This window comes from Centruroides sculpturatus, unplaced genomic scaffold (genome assembly GCF_000671375.1).
Source record: "Centruroides sculpturatus isolate CEXI.00-Female unplaced genomic scaffold, Cexi_2.0 scaffold739, whole genome shotgun sequence".
Taxonomy (NCBI): Eukaryota; Metazoa; Arthropoda; class Arachnida; order Scorpiones; family Buthidae; genus Centruroides; species Centruroides sculpturatus.
In genome coordinates this window covers 348,972-371,964 of record NW_019385063.1, presented here as the reverse complement: position 1 = coordinate 371,964, position 22,993 = coordinate 348,972, and the positions used below count along the sequence as shown (strand labels likewise).

At 28.8% G+C, this 22,993-nt stretch overlaps 1 protein-coding gene across 1 annotated transcript in view; it reads right to left on the bottom strand.

Moving 5' to 3' along the window:
- Positions 1-5,279: 5,279 nt before the first annotated feature.
- The window catches only part of LOC111634132 (protein LSM14 homolog B-like), a 40,793-nt gene continuing 23,079 nt past the window's right edge, over positions 5,280-22,993 (bottom strand). Inside the window, exons 2-8 of the mRNA XM_023378837.1 lie at positions 17,633-17,808; positions 17,422-17,560; positions 15,809-15,982; positions 15,603-15,740; positions 11,923-12,022; positions 11,614-11,780; positions 5,280-5,680 (exon numbers count right to left, since the gene is read on the bottom strand). Coding sequence (XP_023234605.1) covers positions 5,625-5,680; positions 11,614-11,780; positions 11,923-12,022; positions 15,603-15,740; positions 15,809-15,982; positions 17,422-17,560; positions 17,633-17,808 — 950 coding nt within the window. The 3' untranslated portion in view covers positions 5,280-5,624. The remainder of the gene's footprint in view (positions 5,681-11,613; positions 11,781-11,922; positions 12,023-15,602; positions 15,741-15,808; positions 15,983-17,421; positions 17,561-17,632; positions 17,809-22,993) is intronic.

The window sequence follows — 22,993 nt, the reverse complement described above, 5'->3', positions numbered from 1 at the left end:
TTATAGCACGGGTTCACTCTAACACGGTTCGGGAATTGGGTAAAACCCTCATACATGAAATGTAATAAAGGGTGCGTTCTTTTATACTTCTGTGTAACTCCGTGCGAGCATTCTAATTGTTTTTGTGGCTACTTTGAATGCTCTTTCAACAAATAATATATTTAATGGTTAAATTTTACAATTGGGACTCCTTTTGCCTCTAAAAGCTCATTTTAGAATTATAGATTCCTCCATCATGATACTATTGATAGTGTGGGCGCACCATCTTTCTTTCATCGTCGTTTCTAAATGCCTACAAACAGCAGTGCACTCCTGTTGCAGAGTGACTGTGACTGCTATTAATGAACACACCCAAAAACTTACCAGTTGATGATGCTCATGCTGAGATCATCATATAGGATGAATAATCCTCCGGCAAAATATTTACTTAAATAATAAATAAGTATTTTACCTATGAAAAAAATGAATAATAAATCCGATTTAAATAAAAATTTAACAGCATGTTTTTTAATTTTTGGAACCTAACTCCCTTCTTGCACTAGTTCGTTGTTTTGTACTAGCAGACCCTGCCACGTGTTGTTGTGGCTCAAAATGTATCTATTATAAATTTATAACACTTCCCCGTGGGGGGGAATTTTTCAAAAAATCTCTTTTTAGTGTATATTTTCTTGACGCACCCTATTAAAACGCAATCAAAAATGCAAAAAACTGCTTCTAAAATAGCATAAATAGAAGCAAGGTTCTTTACGGTAAGCCTTAATCCTGTCCCAGTGGGGGAATTTCGACACGTATATTATATAAAAACACGTGCGTATTCAAATGCAGCGTTGTGTCAAAATTTCAAAGGAATCTGTAGGAACAAACGAACATTACATTTTTATTTATATAGATAGATAGATGATGATCTGCTTTAGTTCATCCTCACAGAAAAGCAAACTTAGTGTCGTACTCGTAGCGCCATCTGTTGGACATAAAAGCCTTAACTTAGATTATCTTTTAATTTATATGAATGTTTAACGGAATAATATACAGCCTATGTTCACCCTGAAGTTCCATTCTAAATATTAGTGAAAGAATTTTTGAAATCGGATGAGTAGTTTCGGAGATTATCCCCTACATACAAACTTTCAAACATTATCTCTATAATATTAGTATAGATAACACGGATTCGCATAACACTGCAATTTTTTGGAACGTAACTGCCGTGTTATACGGGGGTTACCTGTAATTGCATAAAATATTTTGATCAATTATTACCGTGTTTCCCCGAAAATAAGACATCCGCAGAAAATAAGACCTAGCACAGGTTTTGCTGAATTGCGAAATATAAGACCTCCCCCTGAAAGTAAAACCTAGCGAAGTTTTCTTTTAGTCGTACGGTCATCGACAGATGGTTGAAAGTGGCCGTTGGCTTTTTGAAAGTACAGCCACTGATCGGTCATCAGACAATTACGCCACACGGCATGATTTGCATAAGACTATGGTATGGGAATCACAGATTTGCATAACGTTACGGCTGGTGATGGCTAATTGGTCGGTCGGGAATCACGCTACATGACATTTGCATAGTCCTACGGTTCAGTAAGCACTAATTGGTCATCGAGTCCGATGTTGACGCTATAAAAAGGCGACAGTTCGAAACACCGGATATACGTCACTCTCGTATAAGTTAGACTTGGGAATTTTTTTGTTCAATAATAAATGTGAATTCTTCTTCCTGGAAAAAATAAGACATTCCCTAAAAATAAGACCCAGCGCATTTTTCAGAGCAAAAATTAATATAAGACACTGTCTTATTTTCGGGGAAACACGGTATANAAAAAAAAAAAAAAAAAAAAAAAAAAAAAAAAAAAAAAAAAAAAAAAAAAAAAAAAAAAAAAAAAAAAAAAAAAAAAAAAAAAAAAAAAAAAAAAAAAAAAAAAAAAAAAAAAAAAAAAAAAAAAAAAAAAAAAAAAAAAAAAAAAAAAAAAAAAAAAAAAAAAAAAAAAAAAAAAAAAAAAAAAAAAAAAAAAAAAAAAAAAAAAAAAAAAAAAAAAAAAAAAAAAAAAAAAAAAAAAAAAAAAAAAAAAAAAAAAAAAAAAAAAAAAAAAAAAAAAAAAAAAAAAAAAAAAAAAAAAAAAAAAAAAAAAAAAAAAAAAAAAAAAAAAAAAAAAAAAAAAAAAAAAAAAAAAAAAAAAAAAAAAAAAAAAAAAAAAAAAAAAAAAAAAAAAAAAAAAAAAAAAAAAAAAAAAAAAAAAAAAAAAAAAAAAAAAAAAAAAAAAAAAAAAAAAAAAAAAAAAAAAAAAAAAAAAAAAAAAAAAAAAAAAAAAAAAAAAAAAAAAAAAAAAAAAAAAAAAAAAAAAAAAAAAAAAAAAAAAAAAAAAAAAAAAAAAAAAAAAAAAAAAAAAAAAAAAAAAAAAAAAAAAAAGAAACTCTTGAAGGGTGGATGAAGGCCAGTTTTGGAAATGAGTGTTTGAATTTCCAGTTAGGAAGGCAATTTGCTAGCCACTTCAAGGGGTAAGAAAGGTATTTGGCATTATTGCATTCATAATGTCATTTATGAACTAAACGACCAATAAAAATCGATATAGTGATTCGTCTACTTTGAAGTTATGGAGTAAGTATAATTTTTCAAACATCTGCTTTTTTTCAATAAATTTATTAAAAATTACTTTAGTCATCAAAAGCTGTTAAGATCATAAATGTTGTCATAAATGTGAGAAAACCAAATATCTTTCTATAATTCAAAGTAATCAGCAAATTGCTAACATGATCTTTGAACTTTCACCAAATAAATGCTGTTTTCTTAACGTTAAAACTTTCTTTTTCGTAACTACTGTATACGGTTCTTGTCAAATGAATGCACAACTTTGGAAAAGTTTGATTTCTTGGTATCCTAAGCTTAATCCCAACAATAAGACAGAAGTACAGTAATACCTCGACTTACGCGATTTTCAAATCTCGTAGATTCGTCTTTTGTTTGAGTGCCATGCAACCCTTCATTACTCATTCCCCCCACACTATTGTTCAGCTTACATGTTCGAATGTTTCACGCGGAATCCACACATAGCTACAATTTATTGTGTTATTTATTTCTGTGTTTGCTATATCTACGGAGACTTGAGAGACTCTACTATGTCATCCAAATGAAGTAGAACTAATTCTTCTGCATCAAACAAGAAAAGAAAAACTATCTTTGGAATGTAAAGTTAACATTGGGTAAAGCGAGAATGAAGTCATCGTTATTCCTATTTCGTTAGACTTTTCGAACGATTCGTTACTAACGTGTTTAACTCGTTTGACTTTACGAACGTACCCATTATTAAAGACTTCGATACAAAAATGAAAATTTGTGAATTGGCAAAGAAGTTTGATCTACCGGAATTGACGGTCAGAACAATTATAAAAGGCAAAGAAAAAAATTCTCGAAGCTGTGAAAAATGCTTAATCTTTAAATTCAAGCATCATTCGTAAACGTCACTGTATTATCGCTGAGATGGAAAATGTTAAAATTATGGCGTGATAATCAAGTAAATGTGAAAAATTGTAAAATAATATAGGCCTAATTTGTTATACATATGTATTATCTAAATTTTATTAAACATTCTTTTTCTAAATTATTTTCTTCTTTAGTCTCCAGCTCCAATTAAAAATTATTTGTATGTATTTATATGCGAAATTATACCCCGACTTACGTGGTTACCGCTCAGTCCCACCTATCGCGTAAGTTCGGGGTATTACTGTATAACAACATTAATATGTATGATGATAAATAATGATTGACAACTTAACCAGACTAGTCTTCTCTAACAGATAATATTGTTCAATTTTTTACAACCTGCCCCTCCTCCTCTATTCTTATTTTAAGCCAGTCTTTGATGCCTACAGTCAAAATTTGTCCTCTGAAAGAGTATTTGAACCATTCTTTTAGTTTTAAAATATTTCATACGTAATTAATTCTTTCAGAATATTGAAGGTGGGACTTTGTTTTCATAAGGTAGGTTATGGACGATGGCATCTGTTATTTAAGAGGTAAATATAATAAATTCCATATTTGAAGGGTTTGGGAATTGTAAAAATGTCTGTTAAGTAGTGCTGTCTGCTATTCGGGAGTGCGTATTAATGGAGGTTTCACTGTATTTTTAAATTATGTATTTCAAACATCTAAGAATCTGCTATTTATACACTAGAATGAAAGTATTCACACATTTTCTGTACTTAATAAACTTTTCTTAACGAATTTTTTTAAGATATTAATTTTAAATATGAAAGTTGCACTTGATTCACTAGTTAATGCTAGTGAATCAAGTGTAACTTTCAGTTTCACGCAAATATAAAATTGAAATTATTTTTAAATAAAACACCAATTGACATTTTATTCACAACCTTCTCTGTGAATAGTAGTCTAATTTTTATTCATTATGTGATAAAAGCCTATTTAATATTTTCTAAATGCCTTCATTTACTCAATTTTGACAGCTCCAAGGAAAATAAATTGCAGGTGAGGTTGCAAGTAAAGGTTTGTTGAGTTTACAGATTGTGTTTCCATTATTTTGAAACTTTTCAGACAACTTCAGTTAAAAATTGTGTGTATATTATTGTGGCATTGTCACAATATTGGGCTTCAACTTTTTATTCATCTTTTAATTAAATCTTCAATCATCTTTTAATTAAAAAAAAAAAGAATCACACAACTCATGATCCTGACAGAATGGACAGAAATTCATATACTGTATAGTTAATTAGAGTCTCCAGCCCGATTTTCACATATCTAACTCCAGTCTTGAGATTAATGGCAGACAGATGGATGGACAACAATGGGAATGTAAAAGTCTGCAATCTGAAAATTGCAGCACAATGACTGTCATATTCCACCAAATAGAGCATTTGTCTAACATAAATCTGACCATACAAATTGAATAGGATGTCAATTTGTCTCAATTTTTGTAAAATTCTATTTCAAAAAGTTGATACAAAGTAACTATGTAGTAAATGCTTTATTTCAAATGATATGTTAAGTAATACATTCTATGAAAAGTGTGATGTAAATGAAGGATGGCAGCTATGGGATAATCATTGTATTAAGCCTAGAAAATGATAATTTAATTCCCTGACCAGCATTACATATGTATGTATATATGTACTCTTTCTAAATATACTTTAAGGCCAATAGCATAAAAAAATATAAAACATTGAAAATGAGTTACAAGTCTTATAATTATAAAAAAATAGCAACTTTTTGGAAGGCAAACTTTATTTATACTATCTATATAAGCAATAAAAAGTTTAGGAAATTATATATCAATAAATAAAGATTTACCAAGCTGAAAATAAGAATTTGAAAATATTTTATCATTTAAAATAAAAATATTGTGGAAAGAGTTTATTCTCATATTTTGAATAAAGAAAAATAACATAGTAAATGAATATTAACAAACTTTCGTAGTAAAACAAACAATATAGGAACTATTATGGCAACACTGTCAAAGTGTTATTTGACTTTCTGCAAACTAGCAGCAATTATTTTACATTAAACAAATATCAAAATATACATTATAGTTTCATTTAAGCATTCTTTGAGTGTATATTCTAAATGTTGTATGTCTGTAAATTCCAAACATTCAAGTTGAGTACTGAGAATGTTTTCACACAGCTGTCACTTCTGGAAGTGTCGGAACTACTGGAAGGTTTTGAATATTTTCTGAAAAGAAACATTAAAAACTATTATACAGCTTTAAATATATTTATTTAGCTTCTAAATTACAAATTATTACATTTTATTTTTCAATTTCATTTCATTTTTTGTTATAGCGTTTATTGTGCTTGAAACTTACTACTATTGACAACTATTATCTTGCTTCATTCCTAAAATTTTAACTATAGTTGCATAACTGTTTATATTACTCCAAACTATGGAAGGACAACTCATGTTTTAATGTTACACTGTAATATAAGAAATAAATTTTTAGTTTCCTGATACTACAGAGTAAAACAATTTTAAGTTTCTGGACAGGGTCTTTGGAATTTAACCAAAAAACCAATAATATTTTGTTGTGATATTTTGGGATTTGTTTCTTTGTACTTTTGCTAGCATGAAAAATTAACAGAATCTTTAAAAAGAAAAATCTAATAATAGCATGGTGTTTACATCAAGGGAGCTTAAATCTGATTCATTTTTTAATATTTTGTTGTCAGAACTAGTTATTTCCAACCTGGGATCATCCTTTATTAAATTTCACTGACCAATTACTTTTGTGAGAGATAAAGAGTTCTGGAATACCCTGTCTCATGTGGGTGATGACTTATTAATCTGAATGATTGGTAGGATCTTTCAGAGTTGGGAATCCAACCCCACAGCCTGTGGAATTGACTAAGACAGGCAAAATTATAAAATGTTAGAGTTCATAGGAGGACCTAGTTTTAATGTGGATGTGACAATGGAGTTAAACATAAATAAAATTGAACGAGTTTACAAAACAAAATATTAAACAATATATGCCACTTATTGGATGAGAGAACAGTTTTATCTAATATGTGGTTACATATTAAATAAAAGCAAATGAAATAATTAATAAATCAAAAAGATTAATAAAATTTTTTGAAAAAAATAAACTTTCCTTAGTTAAAGCAGACAATTTGCATCAATTAGTTATATTAAGAAAAGAAGAATTATTGTCAAAGAAGAAAGAAACAGTGTCATCTGATGAATACGAACGTTTATCAACAGACCCTTTAAAAGAAATACAAAATAGTCTTACTAAATTAATGAAGAAATACAAGAATGAATTTTCGAGTCAACAGGTAAATAATATACTAGACTTTAATAACATAAGAGAACCAAAATTAAGACTCAAACTGGAAAACACAGACCTTTAGTAGACTAAGAAATCTATGCCATATAATCTTGATTGTTGTTTAAAAACCTACTTATAGATAAATCAGTTTATGGCATATAGAATACGGATGAATTGACCAATGGACTATTAAAAGATAAAATTAAATAAAATTATCATATTATGAGCCTTGATGTTAAATCGATGTATCCATCTATTACTTTAGAAATGATTAAAGAAACTATTAATAAATATAAAATGCCTGAGCACACATTAAATCTTATAGAATTTGTATTTAAAAATAATTTTTAAAATCTATACAGACTATTATCAACAAAAGAAAGGAATTGCTATGGGATCTGTTGTTGGACCAAAATTCATTGATATTTGTATGATATTGATAGATGAAAAGATATCCCAAGTTCAAGGTATTAAATATTATGCACAATACATAGACGATATACTGTACTGATTATATATGATTCACAAATAATTTTGCCCCAAGACATTGAAGAACATGCAAATAAGTTAAATAAGAATTTAAAGTTTACAAGTGGAGAAAAACAGAATTGAGAAATGAATTTTTTAGATGTTACTATAAAAAGAGAAGATATCCAAATTTTGTTTCATAAGTATGAAAAATTATGCAACACAAAGAAAACCATTAATTATAAATCATATTGTCCAATAGAAACCAAGAAAAATGTATTTATAAAAGAATTAAAGAAAATATTAAATAGAACAATGCTACAAGAAGATATAGAAATAGAAACAAGACAACTCTTACAGTATTTGTCCAAGACCGAAACTTTACATAGGAGAAACAGGAAAGAAGTTGGAGACAAGGTTAAAAGAATATGAAGCTGCTATTAGGTTAAAAAGACAAGAATCACTGTGGTGTCTACATTGTAATAAATTTAATTGTAAAATATATAGAAATAATGTTAAAATACTATATAAAGTTAAAAATTGTTTTAAAAGAAGAATAATCACACAGAATAAAAGGAACAGAAATTGTTAAAGTTCTTTATGTGCACTGATGGCGCTTTATTGTACGCAAAATGCATTTGGTTTAATAAACATGAAGTTATTGGCAATTAAAGTTTAGTATTTCTACATTATTTATTTGTCTGCTAAAATAAATCACTCTAAGTTGGATAAGAGAGAGTAGTTTTACTTGGTTTTAATCTAGAAATTATTTTATTAATTTTTAAATTTACAAAAAAAATTTTTTTATGAGATAACAGTTGATTTTCTGACAACATTTATCTGCAAAAACATCTGTACAGAATGGGCATCTATAAAGGAAGAGGACTTTGTTGGAAAATGTATGATGATGAAATTGTCCACAAAATACTCAATCTTGGGATTGAGAATTTGAGCGTGAGACNAATTTTTTTATGAGATAACAGTTGATTTTCTGACAACATTTATCTGCAAAAACATCTGTACAGAATGGGCATCTATAAAGGAAGAGGACTTTGTTGGAAAATGTATGATGATGAAATTGTCCACAAAATACTCAATCTTGGGATTGAGAATTTGAGCGTGAGACTTTACACCAAGAATCTGTTAAGAGTATCTTAAACTTTGTCAAGGAAAGTGGCTTTTTAAACAGAGAATAAGGATATATTGGAAGTGCAGTATACCAGCAGATATCAGCATTGGAGAGTACAAAAAACTTCAATCCCAAACAGAAAATGTGTTAGTGGCAGAAATACTTTTTTTACATTAATTAAATGTACAGTACTTCCTACATTGAGTATGGGACAAGTTTAGTCTGTCTAGCACTACAGAATAACACGTAATAGACTGGAAAGTATTAAAAGTGGTATTTAATTTTTAGTCCTTATTGGTTACATTCTCAAAATTTATGCCAAAATAGTTCAAGTTTTGAATAGAAAAGTATATATTTTAAGTTGAATTATCAAAAAGCATTCTAAATTAAATTGTAGAATATATTAATAAAAGTTTATTACAGTTTGCATTACTGTATATTCATTTATATAACTCTGCAATCATATTCTGATTTTAAACTGCAATTATGAATTTGTACCTTTGGAGCAATGATTACTCTCCAAGGTTGGAGTGGATGGTCAATATAGCCTGCACTAACTAGTAGCACCACTGTCAATAAGTCTAATTGTTTTACTGTCTTGTAAACAAAAACACTTCGTGATTTTAAAGTCAGTCAAATTACAATGCTATTATTTTATTGTACTCAATTAAATGTTACAGAAAACATTCCTCTAACAACTAGTTTTGTTAGATCTGATTAATTTTATATTTTAAACAAACATATTCTGTTTATCATATAGTTCCAGTTTAATTGTGCCAGTTTTTTGTGTGTGTTTTATATTTTAGCCACAGTTTAACCAGCATGCCAGTAACCTCGAATTCCAGCAAGTTGGTTTCCCCTTTTATGCAGTTATTCTGCAAAAATACGATAAATTCAACAGCAGCAGCTTTTTCTAAAGTTAGTCTCAACTCAAAATATCATTACTCAAGACTATCAAAATAAAATCATGCAAATTGAATAATATAAAAGATATACCAAACAGTCTTTTAAGTTCATTTTAAAAGTTTACATTTCATTAATATGTTTAATTTATTGAAAATAGAATGAATCAATTTTTCTAAGCACCATGTGCATACAATGATGTAAGAAACTGAATGAAAGATGACTATTTTCTACACAATTATCAATTGTGTTTTAGATATTACAAATTTGCATTTAGATGTTTCCTAAATATAACAACTTTATGAACTGATATAAAACATACAGTAAAACCTCACTTTGTGGCCAACAATGAAATTTCCCTGTAAAACTGCATAAGTTTTAACAAAAAAAAAAAAAAAAAACACACCAGTAAGTTATATGCATAAGTTTTAAACTGTCTTAGTAGCCACTGGCCACCTCACTTAAATGGCAAAGAGAGAAGAGTCCTGAAGTGACATTTATCCCCGTTTACATGATTAAAAAAAAACAGGAAAAATCACATTCCCAAATTCAACCCATTGTTTAAAGCACTTTAAAACACAATTTTGCTTTGTTGCTATAGTTTTGGAATAGTTTGCCAAAATCTGTATTTAACACAATACAGTAGAGTATTTTACTTCCCAACAGTATACAGAATGGATAAAGAAAGTTCAAAAACCAAAAAGTCAAACCAAAAACGTTAGTTACACAACCTTTTCATGCTAGAAAATTACATAAGGTGTTGATTTTCTTACTTTATAAAGAAACACTCTCAACACACCAAAAACTAGCAATTAAGAATTTTAATGTAAAAAACAAAAACAATGTTTTCCATGATATTAAATGGTTATCTTCAGGTTTTTAAAATGGAAGAAAATATAGACTAAATATTCAAAATTAAAAAAAACCCATGTATTCCATATTTTGTTATATTTAAAAAAACCTGAAGAGACTGTTTACTGTGGTGAAAAACATCTGTTTTTAGATTAAAATTCTTCTTTGTTGCTGGGTTTTGGTGCTTGAGTATGTATCTTCAGTAATTTTCAGTCAACTTTTTCAACAGTCAATGTTTTTCATAACCTCACTTAAAATGACCATCTCAATTAGGGGGCCAGATGTCGTAAAACAAAACAAGCCAGATAAGTAAAGTTTTATCATACATAAATTATATAACATGTGATGATTTTATATCGTTCAAATATCCTATCAGAACAGTCTTGTGATATACTGTATATTGGTAACTTAAGATAAAACAAATTTCATAAAATGTGAAGATGCTTACCTAGACTAATATATTCTAAGATTATAAATTCTGTGAATGATGTACAGGTAACCTCCGTATAACACGGTAGTTACGTTCCAAAAAATTGCAGTGTTATGCGAATCATGTTATACAAAACAAAGAACTAATACGAAAAGGAGGGTTAGGTTCCAAAAATTAAAAAACATGCTATTATATTTTCATAATTAAGATAAATATCTTTTAAAAGGTCTTTATAAATTTCCTTATATGGTGCTAAGCACTTATGAAGAATAAAGCAAGTATAAAATAAGGGAAAAACATTCGGCAACATCAGAAGCAGAAGCATCGCGATCTGGCAACATTGAAACAAGAAGGACCACGTGTATCGACAGAAGGCGAGAAGAGAAAATTTACATACTTAAGTACTGATAGTTCACGAAAATAATAATTTTCGTGAACTATTATTAGTTAAGTATGTAAAAATTTATTACATTTCCTGTTGTACGAGAGTTTTACCCAATTCTCAAACCGTGTCAGAGTGAATCCGTGCTATAAAAGTACTGTGTTATACGGGGATGGTACCAATTCTCGAACCGTGTTAGAGTGAATCCGTGCTATAGAAGTGCCGTGTTATACGGGGGTTACCTGTATACACATGTCTAATTTATTGCTATGCAAAGAAAATGATACCAATTGTAGTAGTAGCTCAGATAAACATTAGTGAGATTACTACTTGAAAAATATCACCACACTAACTTCAAAGACCATAAATATCTTGAATACAGGTAAGACGTTTGAATGAATGGTGCAACAAGACAATCATAGAAATATTAGTGTAAAGACAATTTTGCAACCTAGAAATTATTGTATTTTGTCCCAATATCATTCAAGTCTAAATAAAAAAATAATGAAGTCACTTTATTAAATGCTTTATGATTACTGAACTAAATATGTAAATATTGTTAAGATTAATACATATATTTTGAAAGAACAGCAGTGTATGTATCAGGAATAGTCTAATTACAAAACTTATTACAGATTATATGTAAAATTTACATTTATTTATAAAATGAACGTACTTATCTCCATTAAGTTATTGGACGGGGCTGCATCTCTTGCACGACCACGCATAGCTCCTCGTGGTCCACGACCACGCCAGGAGTTTCTTCTTACATTATTTCCAGAAACGCCGAAGGTTTCGATATTCAATTTCCTTTCCAGACGCCAATCAAAACGTTGAGTATTGCTGCAATTTTTTGAAAATAAATACTAATATATAGTAATAATATTAAATATTAAAATGCACATATTCAGCAGATAAGAGAAATTTGAACAGTGCAGACTGCCTACAAAAAAAACTTAAAGAATCCAAAATTAGAGTAACTTACCCTTTACTTCTTTCTAAGGCATCGCAACTTATAGAATCATAAAATGATTTTCTTTTATCATAGCAAATATTGTCATCAGTATCGCCTTCTGTTTCATCATCTAAAATTAAGATTTTATTAAAAGCATCTAAATACACTAATTATTAGGTATGACTAGATAATCAGGATTACAAATCTTTTTATGACTTTTTATGAAAAAAAATAAAGGCATAATATTTCTCTGGAAATGTCACATACACATGCAACATTTCACATGCAGTATAAAATAATCTTATCTATGTTGTTCTTACAATAAAAAGATTTAACATTCTAAAAATCCATTAATCTTTAATAAAACATGAATTTTTTTAATGTATAAAATGAACTTACATTTTTGTATTGCCATAAATTATAACAGAAGAATTTTTTCTAATACTGTAAACAATGTATTAGAAAAAACTGATAACTTTAGCAAGTTGTAATCAGTTTTGGAGAATAGTCACTCCAAATATGGTCATTTAATTAGTATAAAATTGTAGTGTGTTAAACTGTCTTACAGGCTGTATTCACACATATATGTTATTATTTGCAACTCTTCTTAAACAACTTTTAAGTATACATTTACAGTAAACAAGTTTAATGCAAGTACTTTCAATAATTAACACATTGTTAGGTGGTCAGGAAAACAGCATAAGAACAATTCAAATGTAATAAATATCATACATTCAATTTGCACATCAATGGATTTACATTTAATTTTCATATAGCTGGTAACAACTTTACACCAAAATTAATAAAGTATTTGCATAGTTGTATTTCTTTTGGAATTAGCACAAGGTTGCTGTTGAACAAATCACACAGGAACTCTCTTTATGATGGAAAAAGTAGGTTTATTTTATCTATTTTTCATTTTTGTATTTTATTGTGAAGCTTCAAAAGAAAGGCCGTCTGTGTGTTTGTTAATTTTTTGTGGACTGTTGCTGATGTGAATGACGGAATGGAAAGGGAGGCAAAATTTCCTTTGTTTACATATGATATTTTTTAATATTTATTAGGTGTATTTTCTGTAATTTAAAAGGTGATGCATTTCGGGCTTAATGCCCCTCTTCAGTCTTATTTTATTAAATATATGAAAAGTTATGTAAGAAATTACAGAATGTATTAAATTATATTTAACATATGCATACAAAAGTATTCTTAAAAAATATAATTACCTAAAAAATATTATAGTGACAGATGGAATAACTAATTATTAAAATTTTTAACCCTTAACCCCAGTAAGCAATCAAGTACTATTTGAATAGTGTTAATTTAAAGGTTTATTGTATAATTATGGTGGCTTCACCGACATGAGATGTTTGAATAGAAGCAGACTTACACAAAGAAAGGGTCCAACTGAAATAGGATGTCATATATAACCAGAAAAAATTGAAAATCTCAGAGTTAAACATCTTAGGCTTTATGAGATTTTAAAGTTTGATGTTTGAAAATCACAAAACCATTGGACTTTATTGTTTGGTTTTACTATAGATTATTCTTTATTACATTTTAAAATTATAGCTAATAAAATCTAAACATATAAAATTACTTGTCCCGACTGATTGATTCATCATCATCCAGGGCAAACCACTGAACCTAGAGGCAAAATTTGGTACACAGTTCGGGTATGTCATGAAAACGAACACTAAGAAGGGATTTTTCGAAATTCCCTCGCGGGGGAGAGAAGAGGATTATGGCTTAACCTGAACAACAGCTTCTACTGTGCTATTTTAGATGTGATTTTTTGTTTTTAACTGCGTTTTAGTAGGGGACGCCATGGGAATGCACACTAAGAAGGGATTTTTCGAAATTCCCCCCGCAAGGGGAGAGGAAGAGGATTAACCTGAAGAAAGACTTCTACTTTATTGTCTTAGATGTGATTTTTTGTTTTCAACTATGTTTAGTCTTCATTGAGTACTTAGGTGTATTAAATTGATAACATTTCAGACATTGTTATAAATATTTTTATATACTATATTTCAAATTTTTAACCAAATGTTTGAACCATTTTAAATTCAAATTTGTTATTGCATATTGGTTTGATTATAGAACGATTGTAAATGTTCCAGAAAATTGATCAAATTGAAAACAGTTTGTTTTATTCTCAGTAATTCTCACCATTCTCAGCAGTAGGTGTTATATAACAATTACTATAGTTATTGAAATGCTGAATATAAATGGGATTTGCTTGCAAAATCCCTGCGGGTAAAGTCGCGGGTAACAGCTAGTATATGTATATAACTATTATTTAAAAATGATAATATAGATTAAGTATGTTACTAAATCTAAGTGATATGAAACATCAGACTTGAACCATCAAAAATGGTTAGAGGCAAGAGCATCTACATAAGTTATATAATAAGCACTTAATAGTTTTATCATAATACAATTAAAACACACATCTCTAATTTTAATTGAATTATGAACACCTGAAAGACAATGATTTCTGAATTAAGATTAATTCTGAATCCCATTTAGTTTTTTTTATAAAGATTCTATCTCCAAGTATATCAAATGATTTAAATTGTTATAACTGACAAATTTTCTTAATACATAACAATTGCCTTTTTATTGTTTTAAATTCAATTGAATGCTGATGTTAATGAATCATTTATAAAAATTTTATTAAAAAAATTCCCCATAAGTAGTAGTAATGATTGTGTAACATAAAATACAATACAAAAACTCACTGATAATTTTGATATCATTTGCTGTTTATACATAATTTCTGGTTTGGCAGATTTAACATATGATCTACTATAACCTTATAGATATTTTGTAGAAGTACATAATTGCTTTGCTAATTTAACTTGCCTGAAAACTTCAATAATTTGATAAGTGTAAACTAATTTAGCTTATATAAAATAATTAAGAAAAAAATTGTATAAATCTATTACGTTTTGTACAGGTCATTTATATCTTTTAGTTCAGATAAAATATTCAGTATATAGCATAAGAATATAATAATGTAATGATATTCAAGGTACTGATAAGATGACATCATAATGTGCTATCTTCATGAAAAATTTCCAGACTGAAGAAATGATTGTGGGGGTTTAGATCCCCCTCAAGTGATCTTCACACTCAGATTAACATTCCTAGTATTAAATCTAATGCCATTTTACAAAAAAGGATTTGTTCCTTAGCAGCTACAGTAATTCGAAGATCCGTAAGACAGGATAAATCAGTCACAAGTATAACAAAACTTAACTATAGTATAAACTGATTCAGATGGAATGTAGCTTCCATGTGTAATGCTGTATACATTGAACACCTGCGTAGAAAAAGTTTTATTCATAATTTATTGTGAAGCAAAAAGTGTTTACTGAACATCTTAAGTACAATGTGTACATTGTACTTAAGATGTTCAGTAAACACTTTTTACATCTTAAGTACAAATGTGTACATCTTAAACACTTTTAAACATCTTAAGTACAATGTGTACAGTACATTGTACTTAAGATGTTCAGTAAATAAAACTTTACAGAAAATAAAATGATTTATAGCATGAAATATAATTTTGTCCAAAAAAAATTTGCAACTGAAGCTTTTTGAAGAAAATATTTATGAATTTCACAATAAAAACATCCTTTTCATTTCATATTATACTATATAATTTTGCACTTATAATAAAATGATAAAACTGAAATTTTATGTATTACCTGTTTTCATTTGCTCAAGTTTATCTTGAATTTGCATGAATTCGGCATTTGCTTGCTCAAAATCATATTCTTCTTCAAAGTGCAAAGTTGGAGTTTTATTAGAGGTACTTGTTCTGCGATTTCTTCCTCTTCGATTTCCTAATAAAATTTAAACTAACATTTAATTGACTGAGATATCAATAAATAAAAAGCAAACTTGTAATTACTTCTTGACTGCTTGTTTCTGTTTGCTTGATTATTTTTACGCACATTCTCCTTTTCTTTTTCTTTGTTGTCATTGTTGAGGTTAGCATTGTCATTGGCGTTGTCAGCAGGCACTTGAATGCTAACGTCTACAGTGGGACTTTTACGCATTTGGAAAGTAGGAGTTGAACGAGCACCTATAAGAAAATCAATATTTAAACAAAAAAAAGTAATCCCCATTTGTTCCAAAATTAAAAAATTATAGTCTGCATTAATTTAAACAGTTTTCTTCACAATATATGGACATATTCATACAGACACGACATTCATTTATATGCCACCATATGAGCCTCTCCCATTGGCTAGCATCACAAACGAATCTCCCATCTTTTGACTTTCAAGGGTCCACTTGTTTACCTCAGAATGGTTTCACATACTCCTGAACGCTTTTCAAAGTTCTTTTCAACTTTTCCTTATATTTACTTGTACACTATGAAGTTTTAGATTTTAATAATTAGTTAACAAATATATAATAAACAATGCCTAAAAATATTTTCAGTTATTTATCTTACATAAAGACAGCTGCAATAAAAAGCCTTTAATATTAAAATGCAAAAACTAAGCCTTCTTTTAAAGCTTGATACATCTTGGTTGAATTATTATTCCACTTCATATGCAAACCATTATCACAAGATGGAGTGTAAGTTGTCTGGACGAAATAAAATGCAATACCAAGATTCATCCCTAAAATATTTTAGAACGAAACAATTGGGAAACAATTCTGAAGTGTCAAGAGACTGCAGTAACTCCTCCTGTAGACAACTTAGCAAAATGCTTAATCTGTTTAATGCAAAGAAAAAAAAACCAAATTACAATACACTATAACAACCAGGTTTTATAGCTCAGTTTTGGTTTATAGCCCAAGTTATAATGTTATATGGAGGGGAAAGAAAAAGATATTTACCGATGCAAGCACAACACATACCACACCCCTACCACATCTATAACTATGAATGTGCAGTAAATAATGTGCCATTTACTGATACATTAAATGTAATAAAGTAATTGTTTATACTGTATTTTATTATTTATGTTGAAATTCATTATTAACATTGCACAGCAATGTTACCAAAGTTAGTTTTGGTTTTGACTGCTTGAATTTGGAATTCCCTCACAGACAAATGATGTTAAGTGATTTACTTAAAATTACATTTGCTCTGTAATGAATTATTTCAGATTTTTCCCTGAAATTTATGCTACTTGTCAGATGCTGCACATTTAAAAATTGGTTTTAGAGCACAAAGATGACATTTGTAATGAGTTCAATTATAAGGACTGTAATAATAGAAATCTGCAAAATTCAAAAGATAACTTTTTGACAACGTTTGAATGACAAGTTGACAAAACTGTTTCAAACGCAGAATGAATTTCTTGTTGAAATGCTGTTGTGAAAAGATTTAATGCCCTAAATTTTTATAAGTACAACTTGGATCATAAATTTGCAACTCCATTCAATATTTGAATTCTGATGTTAACATTTCCCTTTGTTAATAATTTTCCATTTTCGTTTGCTAAAACATTCTGTTACATTAAATGTTGTTAATGAACATTATAAAACTAATTATTACATACTTACTAGATGACTGCGAATTCACAACATGTGGCACATGGGTAATTCCAGAAAATGGATAAGGTGAAAAGGTACCAAGAGGTGCATATGTATGTGCACATGAACCACCAAACGGCATTGTCAACGAAACAGTAGGAGCAGAATGCTTATTAAGAAAAAAGTTTAAGTTTATAGTTTCAATCACTGATCTTTAGAACTGGTTAAATTTATTACTTACTTGGACAATGGCAGGATCATTGGGAAGACCACCAGCAAGGGTAGGTTGTGGCTTAGGAGGTTCACAGACACGTAAATCCTTAATATCTGTAGCTCTAAAGATGATGTATTCATATACTTCATCTCGAGGTGCAACTGGCCGATCTGTAGGTCTATCTTCTGTGCCAAAAGATTTCACTACAAAAGAAAAATATTAACTTTAGTTATATTATATCTTCTATGATAATGATAAATCTAAGTTTTATTGAATTTCTTCTCTAGTCATATTAGTAATTCAAATTTAAATAAGCTTCAAAGCAGAGATTAGATATAAAAAGTAAAATCTTTACTTTTGAAAAGAAAAAACTTCAGGAATTATTTTAACTATCCTAAGTATGTAACTGATAAATTTTTATTCTGAAAGTACAAAACTTCCAAAAGTGATATTCTAGATTAGGGGTCCCCAAAGTGGTCGATAAGAGTTCTCCAGGGGTCGATTAATACACGAGGGTCGAAAGGGGGTCGATTAATACCAAAGACGATTAATTAAATTGTCTAAGAAAAAAATAGAATATTCCAATAAAAATTTGAAATACAGATGTGATCAACATTACTGACTACCCTAGTTATAGCTTGAGTTTTGCCTTAGCCTACGCTGCTTTAAGCATGTATTACTCTGTTTTCACACATATGGCAACTGGACTAGAGTTGCAAACATGTTATGAATGCTGGTAGTTCAGAAATACGTTGCACTGTTACACTCTAGTAAGATTGTCACTCTAGTATTTTATATCTAAATGTAGATATTTTGTCTTTTACAGAGAAAATATCGTAATATATCGAAAATCATTAATATAGTACAGAAGCGTTTGCAAGGAAAAACGTTACAATTGTTTAAGCTCGAACAATCATAATGGCTTTTCAAACATGGAAAATGGAGAAATTTAAATCTTCATTAACACGATCCGATTTTAAACATTTTTCAAACTTGTGAGTACTAAAAAAAATAAAAAGATTTCCGACCGTGATTTGCAGACATATATTAAACATCTTGATAAATTAAGAGAAAACTTTAAAACATGTTTCGAAGACTCGGAGAATATGCATGTTCCCGAATGGTTTGCTAATCCATTTGATGTAAAAATAGATAATGAAGATAGTAAACCTGGCTTAGAAGATGAACTGAGTGAAATGTGTGTAGATTTCGAAGCTAAAGCGTTGTTTAAAAATAAAAGCCTCAGTGAATTTTGGAGCAATAACAATATTGCCCTAAATATCCCAAGCTCAGAGCAGAAGCCAAACTTTTCTTACTTGCATTCCCAACTTCATACATGGTTGAAACTGGTTTTAGCCACGCGAACGCAATTTTGACAAAACAGAGGAACAGATTGAAATTGGAAAACTGTGGTGATTTATGACTGAAACTTACCAATTTTCAACCGCATATCAATAATTTTTCTGCTTCTCTTTAGACTCATCCATCCCACTAATGTGAACTATTTTAATAAAAAAGCATGTCAACATATTTTTAAGGAATTCAGTAGTAGTTGCAAAATGACAGCAAGAGGTTTTTTTCATCCAATATAACTTATGTTTTCAAAGATAAGTGTGTATTTTACATATTATGACACGTACAGTTTAAGAACTATAGGCAAATTTCTATCAATCCATAATTTTGCTATTATTTTTTAAGATCATAAATCAGTGAAAAAGATCTCCTTTTTCTCTTAATGTTATTGGATGGATTTTATAAGATATGGAAACTACAAATTCTTTTGTTGGATTGTTATGTAGGACTCCTTATCGCTTAACATTAGAAATGCCAAAATGATTTAATGTGTTTGTTAAATACTTAATCTGGGGGGTCGATAAGAAGGCAAATATTCTATAAAGGGGTCGACAGGATAAAAAGTTTGGGGACCCCTATTCTAGATCTAAGAAGGTATCTTTTTAGATCTAGAAATCTAATAAATAATATTGAAGAACAAAATTAACAGGATGGCATTGTCATCACAAAACTAAAAAATTAAAAGAATGAACAAACATTTTTTCAGAATAGATATACAGAGGGTGATTGGTTAACAAACACTTTTGTGAAAAATTTTTATGTTCGGACAACGAATGCCTCACAGAACAAATACAAGCAGCAGCGACGTAAAATAATGAATAACGATTGGTCTTCCCTTGTCTTCAGGCAACAATTTGAAACTTTTTGGAGCGCAGGAGACGTCAACATTGATCCGGTATATACTGATCAGATAGTATTCCTCCAAACTTTGAAACTCTCCCTTGTAATTCCAGCCTTTTATTTTTCTGACAGATTCTTTAATCCTCCAAACGGAAAAAACATGACTAATAAAAATGCAAGACTGTGTATATATGTATTTTTATTATTGCATATAAATAAACATAGTAAGAAAGTACATATTTTTTATTTTTTGGGGTCTCCATAACGAATTAATCAAATTCCCATAAAAACCTATGGTAAATCGATAATCGGTTAACGAACAATTGGGATAAAACATGACTAATAAAAATGCAAGACTGTATATATGTATTTTTATTATTACATATAAATAAACGTAGTAAGAAAGTACATATTTTTTATTTTTTGGGTTCTCCATAACGAATTAATCAAATTCCCATAAAAACCTATGGTAAATCAATAATCAATTAATGAACAATTCGGATAGCGAACAAAGTCTTGGAATGGATTATGTTCATTAACTGATCACCCACTGTATTTCTAATGCTTGGAAGTCCCTCTATGAGAGCCAATGACCTCTAACTTTCTATTATTCTAATGGATGAATAATGGGGTACTTTAATTGTGCCATATAGTTTTATTTCTTCAAAACGAATGATGAACTTTTACAAATATTAACATCACAATTAATTCTTCATGACTTGTTAATTATATTACTTTATATTTTTAATTATGAGTTTTAATCTAAGTAATTTTATTGTATTTTGTATGCTCTGGTTTAAATGTTTTATTCATTTCTATTTGAACAGTTTGAATTTGTAAACATGCTATTCTATTTCATGTTCTGCAAATGTTAATTTTATAATTTTTATAATGGTCTAGTCCAGATTCAGTTCCTTTTATACATTATGGCCTGATGATGGTCATTGAATATAGCCAACTAGTTCTCTGGACTATGGAAACACTGTTTCAGTGTAAATTTAGTTATTCAACTCTGACATTTTACATATCCAGAACTTTAATGCTAACGTTTTTGGCTATATTGTTGATGATGAATGATGATGCTAGTACACTATACCATTCACAGATGCTAGTACACTATAAGTGGTTCTCTGTTACATCAAACAATATGTCAATGCAATATCACCAAATTTAATATCCATGTGACATTGGCATAATATTGCAGTCTCATCATACTTTACTTCTCTTTGACCAAACAGAGTTGATTAATTTTATAAAACTAAAGATTTTAAATTTACATATGTATTTAAACACATGGTATTTTTTATTTTATTTCAGCATTTCATATGGTTACTAAACATTTAAAACTTAATTATAGAGTTNTCCCTTGTAATTCCAGCCTTTTATTTTTCTGACAGATTCTTTAATCCTCCAAACGGAAAAAACATGACTAATAAAAATGCAAGACTGTGTATATATGTATTTTTATTATTGCATATAAATAAACATAGTAAGAAAGTACATATTTTTTATTTTTTGTGGGTCTTTAGAATGAATGAATCAAATTCCCATAAAAATCTATGGTAAATTGATAATTGGTTAAAAAATTCAGATAGTGATCAAAGTCTCGGAATGCATTATGTTCGTTAACCAATCACCCACTGTATTTAAATCCAATTTCATATACTACATAAACTTAAATTAGAGATGTTCTAAAATTAAAAATTATCATCATATTTGAACAGATATTTGTTAAGCCAGTTTTCTGGTTAACTGTTGAATGTATTAAACCTTGGTACCATATCTGTAAAAGGAGACAAATTACTACTAAATTTCTTGAGAACCAAATGTGTTTATTAAACAAACATGTGTGACTCCTAACAGTTGGACCATCTCCAGCAAACAAAAATGAAATAGAAAATCAATGAAATTGAACATTTTTGTTTTCTGACTGTTTTCTTGTTTTCAACTCAATACATTTGGTTTACAATAAATTTATCAGAAACTTCTTTCTCCTTATCCAGTTAAATTTTATAATCTGTACAATATAATAATTATTAGTTAAAAGTTTTACAAAAATACAACATTAAACAAATTGTCTTTAGGTGTTAACATTACAAAAAAAGCTGTTATGTTTATAAAGGAAAGTAATTATTAGCTGCCATAATTTGTGCAGATAAGCTAATTTTAAATCACAATTACAAACTCATAAAACAGCTTTCTTTCTCTGATGTCATTTAAAAAGAATGAAAAATCCATTCTGTACTGAAAACGTTCTGCCATTGTGGTTTCTTTCCAACCAAATATATCTATGCATATCTCCTATTAATTTTCTGCACACCTAATCTAGATTGTAACATGATATTAGACATTCCTATTTGAATTTGTATTTTGAAAGAGGATAATTACCAGAATTTATCAAATATTTAGATGAAATCATTTCAGGAAAGTTTAAAAGTTAAAACATTAGAATGAAAGTGTGTGACAAACTCATTGCTCCATTTATCACTATAAAGTGAACTTAGGACTAAAAATAAATTACACACATTCAAAACGGATTTATGTAAGCTTTATGCTGTAACATTTTATTTTGTTTATATACAACAACATTTCATTAGCAAAATGAAGCAAATAAACCAAAATTGCAAACTATAATAAGATGAATTTCCATACTACTATTGATAGATTTTGTATAAATGCCACTTTAATTATATTTAAATAACTTCAAGAGTTTGAAGACAATGGTAAAATAAATTTTCATTAATGCTTTCTAAACCAGCAGTTCAACCTTTTTGACTTGCGGAGCCCTTTTTAGAATCAATTTCTATAGCACTGCCCCTTAGGCCTATCCTGTCTTACAAGGTAATGATGTTTATTAGTAGTATTATGGGAGGAGCCTTTTGATGTAATCTGGCAATTGTTTGGCATTAACAGTTTACTATATTGTTCAATATGTAACATTACATCTGACTATAAATTGAACGTTTGTAAAAATAGAAACTGCAAATATGGAAATTCAGATACTCAAAACTTTAAAACAATTTAATTACAAATGTTTTCAGTCATTTTTAAAGACCATCCTCAGGTAAAATAAGCGAGTGCTTGTAGAGACAAATGCTTTATTATTCTGTTAACATAAACTCATGGCAACTACAAGAGTGCCATAGTTTTCTTAAGACCTTTTGATTTGTTTCTATGGATAATTATCTAATTATC